General features: G+C 43.7%; 1 protein-coding gene across 9 annotated transcripts in view; it reads right to left on the bottom strand.

Moving 5' to 3' along the window:
* Positions 1–844: 844 nt before the first annotated feature.
* RHOH (ras homolog family member H) overlaps positions 845–10,098 on the bottom strand; it is a 51,553-nt gene continuing 42,299 nt past the window's right edge. For 6 of the 9 annotated variants that reach the window (XM_012179331.4, XM_060416635.1, XM_012179330.4 and 3 more), the window contains 2 exons: positions 5,490–5,616; positions 845–5,190 (listed from right to left, as the gene is read on the bottom strand). In XM_012179331.4, coding sequence (XP_012034721.1) covers positions 4,399–4,974 — 576 coding nt within the window. In that variant the 5' untranslated portion in view covers positions 4,975–5,190; positions 5,490–5,616 and the 3' untranslated portion in view covers positions 845–4,398. 9 annotated transcript variants of the gene reach the window in all.

Below are 10,098 nucleotides of genomic sequence, written 5' to 3'. Positions count from 1 at the left end.
GAAAAGTGACAAAAGGATGCTCACAAAGGAAGACTGCCGAGCCCTAACCATCAGCATGTAACAAGAGCCACTTTCACCATCTTAGCTAAGGCAGCAAGTGTAATGAACATTAAATGCAATGCACCATATAATGTTTAACTGGTGGAGTTTAGTTACACCAAAATCACACTTTGAAAAGTAAAGATGCAAGGAAAATATCTCTGTGTGTTAGTCTGAGCCTCGGTTTCTCATCAAAAGACAGAGAATAATATCTACCTTATGAGTAGTTCTGAGGATTTAATTAGATGGTGTATGTCAAGCTTGGCCTAGCACAAACTTGGAACCAGTAGGAATCAAATATAGTTTGTTGCTATTATCATTATGTGCCATTTTGCTAATCTTACCCTATTTAGCCCTGCTACAAACAGCACCCGCTTCTGTGTAATTTCCCATTATGTGGCCCAGTATCAACAAGTCCTAGAATATTCTGATCGGACCTAGATTCTTCAGCCCGTGTATCTGCATAGAGATCCACCCAAACCATGAAAACACAGCCATGAACCATAGTTCACAGACATAATACATTTCCACAGTCACTACTGTATGAATTCTCAGAGAAATCCAGGAATTAGTATCTCTTTTAATTTAGAGAAACTGAGGCTGAAAGACACATGACCCAGACTTTGTGACTCCAAAATATGTCACAACCATCTACCTCTTAACTCCCACGTTATGGTGGTCTATCTACCATTAGAGATTAAGTTCTATGTCAGGACATGGACACCTTTGTAAATGATGGTGCTCCATGACTTAGATGGGCCCCTTTCTCATTGCCAAGAAGAAAAATAAAAAGGTAGGGCAAAGATCAGACTTGGAACGCTTTATTAAAAATCAGTTTTAAAATACAGGCCACTTGACTGGTAGGGCTGGGGTGTACAAGGTTACATGAGATCACATGTGGTAAAGACATACAGTCAGGCTGCTCTCAACACAGCGGTTTTGAGCACAGCTTTGAAGTTCAGCAAACACACTCGAGACTCCTGGTGCTGCCACTCAACTGCTCTGGGGCCTCGGACTCATCAGTCAGTGTGCTGGGCCTCAGTTTCCCCACATAAGATGGTACTCACACCACGTGGTGAGATAACAAACACTCGAGTGTTTAGCACAGGACCTAGCATTTCCAAAGCCCTCAACAAATTATAACTGTTGGAATGCTTTCTACTTTCTTGTCACTCAGCCTAATTTCATTGCTCTAGCTTCTACCACCCCGTTTTGTCAGTATAAAGTAAAAGAAAATGAGTTATTCAACCACTCAAACCAACCCTTCAGTGTAAACAAGAGCATATTTAATGTTGCTACTTAGGATGGTTAAGAATTAACAATTTAAAAAATTAATTTAAGAAAAAGAAAGCACTGCAAGTTTTGAAGTGTAAGAAACATACTGGAGTCCAGGCAGGAGAAAGATATACAGTCACATAGAACATTCTCGCAGAATACACTGCATGAATTCTACCAAAATGACCTATTTTCACTTCTTTCCCTCCCCCACCCCCACCCCCACAAGGCGGGGTTCCTTCCCATGACCACTTTCAACACAAGTGCCCAATTCTTGTCCTTCTCTCCAGTTCAACATGACTGCGTTCAACTGCAATTCTTTGCCTGAGCTAGGCCCTGGGAACCCTAAGGAGGTGGCTCTGACTTCAAGCACTGTCATCAGGTAGGGGAGACAGACACCAGTTGGCCTCAGTTTCTTTCAGGTCCCACCACTGGGGAGGATTTCCACATAGATTCCTATTCTCAGATGAGAGGGTTCCCAGAGGGAGTCCTTGAGTTTGGCAGGGGACTCATCTATGTGCCCAGGAGAAGGCAAAGTCATTAGACTGTGTCTCTCTGGACTTCCCTTCCCCCACTGCTTCCACGGTGGAATCATCTCCTCTTCCCTCACTTAGAGTCAGTTGCCCTTCCCATTTTCAGATCCCTACCTCCGCCACCTGCCATCCCACCAATCTCCCTTCAACAAGAAAGAAAGAAAAGCTTGAAGATAGCCAATTTTGTCATTAGAAATTTATTCCTGCTATCACAGTAAATGGGGCTTCCCTGGTGGCTCATAAGATAAAGAATCTGCCTGCAGTGTGGGAAACACAGCTTGGATCCCTGGGTGGGAAGATCCCCTAGAGAAGGAAATGGTAACCCACTCCAGCATTCTTGCCTGGAGAATCCCATGGACAGAGGAGTCCGGCGGCTACAGTTCATAATGTTGCACAGGGTTGGACACGACTGAAATGACTTAGCATGCATGCACAGTGCTCTTAGGCTTCTCTGGTGGCTCAGAAGGTAAAGAATCTGCCTGCAATTCGGGAGACCCAGGTTGGATCCCTGGGCGGGGAGATCCATGGAGAAGGGAATGGTACCCCACTCTAGTATTCTTGCCTGGAGAATCCCATGGACAGAGGAGCCTGGCAGACTACAGTCTATGGGGTTGGAGAGAGTCGGACACGACTGAGCAATACCTCCTATCCTAAAGACTGGCCCTGAAGGCAAACCTGCATGAGTTATTCAAGACCATTTGTGATTGTTGGAGAAGAGGGGGGATGTCAACAAGCATATCAGGAGGAAATGTGCTCCCATCACTGCCCCTCCCTGGCCAGCTTTGAAGGCCTCCACTCCCTGGATGCCCAACATAGAAAGTTGGATAGAGTAGCTCTCATGTCACGGGAAACAGGTAACACAGAGGCAAGGACAGGCCATGGGACTGGAAAGCTGACACTGTCGGGTACCCGCAGATGTGTCTGCCCCAGGGAACTGAGGGAACCTCAGACTCAAAGACTCAGACCCCGGGTCCAGTTGTCTTACTGGAGGTGGATGAGAGAAGAGGAAAAAGAGAGAAGGCAGTGTAAAGATGAGCACACTTTTGATTTTGACACTGATTAGTGCTATAAATAATTGACCACATAAGGAAACTAGAAAATTGGTTTGGTTAGGTCAGTGTAAGTCTAATCATAGTCATTTATGCCAGCTGCCTTACCACTGGTGTGTGACGGTGTGTTGCACCATACAACGATGGACTTTAATAATCGTGGTTCAGAGTAGTTCTAGGTTTTATTTGATTAAGTAAGTAACTGCAACATGCGGGTTCCAGGCTTCACAATTTCTTAAGTTACATAGTCCTCTATTTTCAGCTTTAAGAGATGGTTATCAGATAGAATGGTGGGGGGATGTTCCATTGATTCAGTCTTTCCCCTGATAACTTTTTATTACAATTGCTACACAGTTTTCCTGTTACCTGTCCTTGGAATTTGTGTTTTTTTTTCTACTCAGATGTTTCATACTCAAGAAATAGTAAAAGCTATAAATTCCCTTTTTCCCTTTAAACACATATCAATTCATGTAGACACTGCCCCAATTATTCTGATTAGACCCTAAAATTAATTAATTATGTTGCCATGCTAGCTCGGTTTAGAGCTCAAACGACAAATCTTGCTAAATTACTGTTATGGAGAACTTTGAGCCTGCTCTTTCATACGACCTACAATAAGTTAGGAAGCAGGCAAAGTGCAGCAGTCTCTGAAATGAAAGTAAGACTTCCCCACATCTGTTCCAAGCTCTGCTGCTATCACTTACGGCAGTCTGATTCTCTATCTGATAAGTTTTCCTTCAATCTGTTTCAGTGAATGACAGAATACTTAGTGCATAATTGAAATTCTTTGGGTGAAAGGCAATACTATAAGAAATAGTTTTCTTCAATAATTACAGAGACATAAAATGACAGTCATTTAAAAATCATTAGGCAGCATTATAGTAATCTTATGTCATTTAACTGTATTTTATATATACAACTCTGAATAACAAATGAGTGGAAAATTAATTGCAAGGATCAGTTTACAGTGATTTTAAAATTGGTTACCTAATAAAATCTAACAGGCAAGTGTGATTTCAACAAAATTACTACTTCAGGTGAAAATGCTAATACTATGAACATACGTCAGAGCCCTGTAAGGTCATTTCACTCACACATCAGTTTGTGAGTAGGGAGGAAAAGACTTTCCAAGTGTGAAAACTAATTATATACAAATGCTGTTCATTTGTTATTATTTAAATAAACTGTGTCTTTAAATATGGTATTCTTTGGAAAACTCACTTCATTGTCCAAAAGTGTGGAGACCACTTTGGTTTTTGAATCAAAGATGAAATAGTCATTACAGTGTCCCAAGGAATCTCCTAATTGTACTGGGCAAAGAGTTCATTCGTAGAGTGCATATTATAAAAATATCCAGTGGCCAAGTCCCATCAACAACTGTACCCTGTAGTAAAAGCCAGTCAGGCCATGCCAGGAAAGAGCATCAGTCCTTTGCTGGCTTGCCTGCTCTCTCTGTCCCAGCTGGTCTTTGTGGTGAGTAAGTGGGATGAAGTCTCTGGGGTTTAGAGGATCTTGCACTCGTTGATAGAGAAGAACCTCCTTCTGTTGCGTCTCCTGGCTTGGTTGACAGCAGTTCGGACGGCACATTCAAATACCTGCTGGACGCCCCGGTTGCTGAGGGCCGAGCACTCCAGGTAGCCTTTGGCTCTCACATCCTGGGCCAGTCTCTTTCCTTCGATGGCATTGACGCAGGAGGCCCGATGGGGCCCCACCTCCCGCTGGTCTGTCTGGGTGGCCACCACCAGCACGGGGGTGCAGGGCAGGTTGCTCCTGACTTCACCGATCCACTTGTTCTTCAGGTTCAGGAAGGAGTTGTGGTTGGCCACGGAATAGCACATCAGCACCACGTCTGCCTGCTGGTAGGACAGAGGGCGAATGCTCCTGAAGGCATCATTGCCGGCCGTGTCCCAGAGGCCCAGGCTGATTTGGATCCCATCCATGAAGACGTCTACACCTGTATTTTCATATACTGTAGGCTTATAGGCCTCAGGGAAAGTTTCCGAGGTGAAACGTACCAGCAGAGACGTTTTCCCCACAGCAGAGTCTCCCACCAACACACACTTGATGGAACTCAGCATCTTCACAGCCCCAACTCCTAGTTACAAGTTCAGAATCCTGAGGAAGACAGCCCTCAGTGGGCTACTGAGACAAATGCCATTCGACACGGGGAAGGAGAGCCAGACGGCTTTGTGTTCTCAGGACCTCTGACAGCTGCTTGCAGGATGTTACTTTTTCTGGGCCATCCAAGGGAGACACACAGTCTACTCTGAAAGTATCCAAAGGCTGGTGTTCAACTGGAACAAGGAAGAGAAGTGGAGAAATTGAGTCTTTTTTCCCTTTTTTGATGACAGGGATCTTCCTCGTTGACAAACAGATTAATGAGGGATCCCATCTCTGTGGAGCCACCTGACCCTGCTTGTCTAAGCCACTCTTACCCCAGCAGAGAAAACTTGAATCTGTTATACCCCAGCACTGGAACCCACAACTCCACCCAGTCAAAAAGCAGAAGCTGATTTGATCTCTAAAATCAGCCCAGCGATAAAAATACAAGCAGCTGCTCTGGCAGCAACATGAAAAAGACCTCAGTAACAACCTGGTGTGAATGAGACGTGTTCAAACAGCGTTCTCTCTCTCTGGCCTTCTGCTCCAAGAAGTGGGGACCACAGCTGACAGAGGTCTCCGCCGCTTCAGTTTCTAATGGATCCCAGTCACTTTGGAAACTGCAAAAGAGAGCAATGTGATGAGCCTCAGATACTATGAGCACTTCCTTTCATTCATTGATTCATCAGCCAGTGTTTGATTTATGAGGGAATTTGTATTGAGGTCAGGAGAAGAAATCACCAAAACTTTTAAAATTTGCTGTGTTTTTTCCCTTGAGGTGTTTCCAAAAACTGGCTACAAATGTAATGGAAAGGGCACTGTCCTTGGCATTTTCTGCATCTCAAGTCAGACTCCATTATCTATGCAATGATATGGCTTTGCTTAATCTGTAGCCCCAGTTTAGTCATCTGCAAGATTGTGATAAATGTAGGAACCACTTCTCAGAGATCTTGTGGGGATAAAATTGTTTCTCTCTTTTCTGGACAGCTACCTATATATCAGGAACTCTGCTAGGCTTCTGGTTAAACAAAATAACTTGCTTAAAAGCAGCTGTATTCGGTGCCTGTCACTTAAACAAGGCCACATAAATATGGCAGCATCTAAATTTCATGAAAGGGTCAAATAAATTCTCATTCACTGCAGATGAAAGAGCTCCAGACGATGAGATCACCCTGGAGACAGTATCCTGTCTGCTGAAGGACATCATCACAAGGCCAGCCCGGCTTCAGATGAGGGAAAGGTCTTTTGGGCCAAACTTCAAAGTAAAGGTTATTAATACAATCTGGGCTTATAACCTCCTCCACTGGCAGTCTTCATGACAGGTCACATGTAAAGTAATGTGAAACAGATCTATAGGATATGTCTGCTTCAAAACGTAATTTTTAAAAATCACTCCTCTAAATTCAGACATTCCCCTCCAAGACATTTTTATCCTTGTCCACCTACAGTCTCTGTTTAATAAGACATAATAACCTTTACAGTTTTCCCTGGTAGCTCAACTGGGAAAGAATCTGCCAACAATGAAGGAGACCCCGGTTTGATTCCTGGGTCAGGAAGATCCCCCGAAGAAGGTATAGCTACACACTCCAGTATTCTTGGGCTTCCCTGGTGGCTCAGATAGTAAAGAATCCACCTGCAGTGTGAGAGATCTGGGTTCAATCTCTGAGTTGGGAAGATGCCCTGGAGGAGGGCATGGCAACCCACTCCAGTGTTCTTGCCTAGAGAATCCCCGTGAACAGAGGAGACTAGTGGGATACAGTCCATGGGGTTGCAAAGAGTCAGACGTGACTGAGTGACTAAGCATAGCACAGCAGCCTTTACAAATGAGTTGATCACATAAAAAATTCACATGATTTTCACATATTCATTTTTACCACACATAAGCTGGGTAACATTGCACAAGTTACTTAACCTCTCTGAGCCTTGGTTTCTTCATAAAGATGAAAATAAGAAAGGCAATTTCTTGATGGAATTATTATAACAGTTCAGTATAGGGAGAGTCTGCCTTAGCACAGAACATGGCACATGGAATCTATGGGCAGGCACCGTATTTTCCAACTTCTACTACTGCTTATTTAAAATGCCAAATATTGAATGTCCAAGTGTAGGGGATGGGATGTCAGATATTCAGCCAGACTTTGAAGACTCCACATCAGGTCATTCTCATACACCATGGTCCTGGACACTTCTTTGTCATCAGACCTTTGAGTAAGGTCCCCTTAGGAGCTCCTTGGGTCTCAGACTTTAGCTCCTTAAACCTATGGATGATTTAAATGAAGCAGTTGTGACCTCCTCATTACTGAGTCCAGTGTCGAGACTTAAGACATGTTTCAAGTTTGATGTCGACCCCAGTGTAGTAGGACAAGGACCAAGAAAAATATGCTTGTGTCAGGTATTTTGGTTATTAAATAATTTCTAAGACATTGAATAAAGTCAAATTTCCTGAGTATATATCTACAAAAGGAAGTTGCTGAGGCAAAATTGTTAAGAATGCAGGCGCTAAAATCAGGTAGATACGGAACTGAATCTGAACTGCCCAACTGATTACCATGAACTGAGAAGAGTTTCTTAACCTCCCTAAGCCTCAATTTCCCTCTTTGTAAAATGTGATGTGATAATATCTACCGAGTTGTTGAGAGTATTAAATGTGCTTAAACATACAAAATCCTTAGCATAGTACATCATGTAAACACACTGCAAGTACATAGTCACCACATAGAAAACACAATAAACAGTCCTTATTACTAAAGTTATTGTTAAACAGGAATTACCAAGTATAATTATCAGTTCAGTTCAGTCGCTCAGTCACGTCCGACTCCGTGACCCCATGAACTGCAGCACGTCAGGCTTCCCTGTTCATCACCAGCTCCTGAAGCTCAAACTCATATCCATTGAGTCAGTGATGCCGTCCAATCATCTCATCAAATATAATAATAGGCAATTTTATCTCATCAGTGGGGAATTCAAAGTAGCACTAAAAAGGTTTCTGTGGCAAAGGGTGCTCTAAGAGTCTTATACCCAGCTGTGACTACAATACATATATATTCTACAATATTCTTCTTGTAGCATATTGGAAAAGACCCTGACGCTGGGAAAGATTGAAGGCAGGAGGAGAAGGGGACAACAGAGGATGGAATGGTTGGATGGCATCACCAACTCAATGGATATGAGTTTGACCTAGCTCCAGGAGCTGGTGATGGACAGGGAAGCCTCGCATGCTGCAGTACATGGAGTCGCAAAGAGTTAAACATGACTTAGCAACTGAACTGAACTGAGCATAAAAATAAACTATGATATGAACAAAGAAATTTGTGCCTCAGCTTGGCCACTCAGAGAGCTCTGAAGACTCAGACTGGAGGAAAAAGCTCTATTCAGTCAAGTGACCTTTATTCCCAGGCAGTTCTGGCACTAAGAGGCACATCGAACCAGCTCTCAGGGCTTCAGTTTCCCAAATCATAAAGTGATTGGACAAGATTAGCTCTCTGCAGGACTATGGAAACTGAGGTCAAAGGCGAAAGCTTTATAGCCTGCAGTACACTTACAATTGCATAACTCTCCACTTTATTCCAGAGCAGCACTGTAGCAGCAAAGACAGATGACAAAACTTGATGACATGTGTAGCCTTTGGCAGATGGCTAAACATGGGTCTAGGAGAGGAGTAGTGGGAGGAGTTATGGTCTACACTGGAGCAACATCCTATACAGACATGATAGATCACCTTCAGATGATGCCCACACAGAACCACTACAGGTCACTACATAATGTGTGGAAGTTTGACTGGCTCGATTTCAGTGGAATTTCACCTGAAGAGAAAGTTTCTCCCCAAAGGAGCTCTGGGTGAAGAAAAATAGAAGCAGGTTTTCAATGATATTTCACTAGTGGCTAATTGGCAGGGGTGCTCCAATTATATGTCAGTCAATACGGCTGCTGCTACTGCTGCTAAGTTGCTTCAGTCGTGTCCGACTCTGTGCGACCCCATAGATGGTAGCCCACAAGGCTCACCCGTCCCTGGGATTCTCCAGGCGAGAACACTGGAGTGGGTTGCCACTTCCTTCTCCAATGCATGAAAGTGAAAAGTGAAAGTGAAGTCGCTCAGTCTGTCCGACTCTTAGCGACCCCATGGACTGCAGCCTACCAGGCTCCTCCATCCATGGGATTTGCCAGGCAAGAGTGCTGGAGTGGGTTGCCATTGCCTTCTCCCAATCAATATGGAGGAGTTACCAAAAGCAACTTCAGATAGCATCGTGAGTGACCCTTCTAGGACTTAAGTCAGATTGGAATTAACGAACCTTCAAATCCAGAGCTTCTCGGGTCTCAGTAACCTCCCTCTCTCCTCTTTCCAAAGTTTCACAGAAAAGATGCCCTCCCAAGAGCCCCATGGTTCACACACAGAGATAGGAAAAGGGCAGGGAGGCTTCATCTTGCAAAGGCAATAGCGTCTATCATAGCAAAGGCAGCTGCTGCTGCTAAGTCGCTTCAGTTGTGTCCGACTCTGAGAGGCAGACAAAAGGGAGGGCTTGGAGATGAAGCGTCCTGGTCCATTCCATCTTCTGGAGGGCTGTCTAGTAGGAAACCCTCGTTTCGCTTTAGCCTCAGTTCTCATCCCAACTACCCACTCTCCATTATCATTCTTTCTTCAGACACATACTCTGTTTTCCAGGGAAGACTCACTCCTCCAACTTCTACCTCTTCTTAAAAAATCTTCTTTGATCACCTGACCAGCTGCTAGATCAGATATCCCCTCTGTGTTGCCATAATACCCCCCTGTGCCTCCACCATCACTCTGCTCACATGGTTGGTCCTCCTGCACGTCTCCCTCACCTGAAAAACTGGAATGAGAGCTTTCTCACAGGGAGTTCATAAGGACCAGATGGAAATGATAACAAGCAATAGTCGATGCTTGTACTTTTATAAGACTTTGTACATCCAAGAATACCTCTTGATTGTCTTATGAGAAAGTTCCTTCATAATGATAGAGCATAAAAAATAATAATCTAAAAAAGAAAACCAATGATAGACAATATAAAGTATTGCTTAGAAAAACAAAATAAAACTAAGATGAAATCATGACTCATTGACTAATAATTGTTACTGCACATTTT

The sequence above is a fragment of the Ovis aries genome, chromosome 6 (assembly GCF_016772045.2).
Source record: "Ovis aries strain OAR_USU_Benz2616 breed Rambouillet chromosome 6, ARS-UI_Ramb_v3.0, whole genome shotgun sequence".
Classification (NCBI taxonomy): domain Eukaryota; kingdom Metazoa; phylum Chordata; class Mammalia; order Artiodactyla; family Bovidae; genus Ovis; species Ovis aries.
The sequence above is the reverse complement of the archived record's forward strand: the minus strand, read 5'-3'. Positions and strand labels throughout refer to the sequence as shown.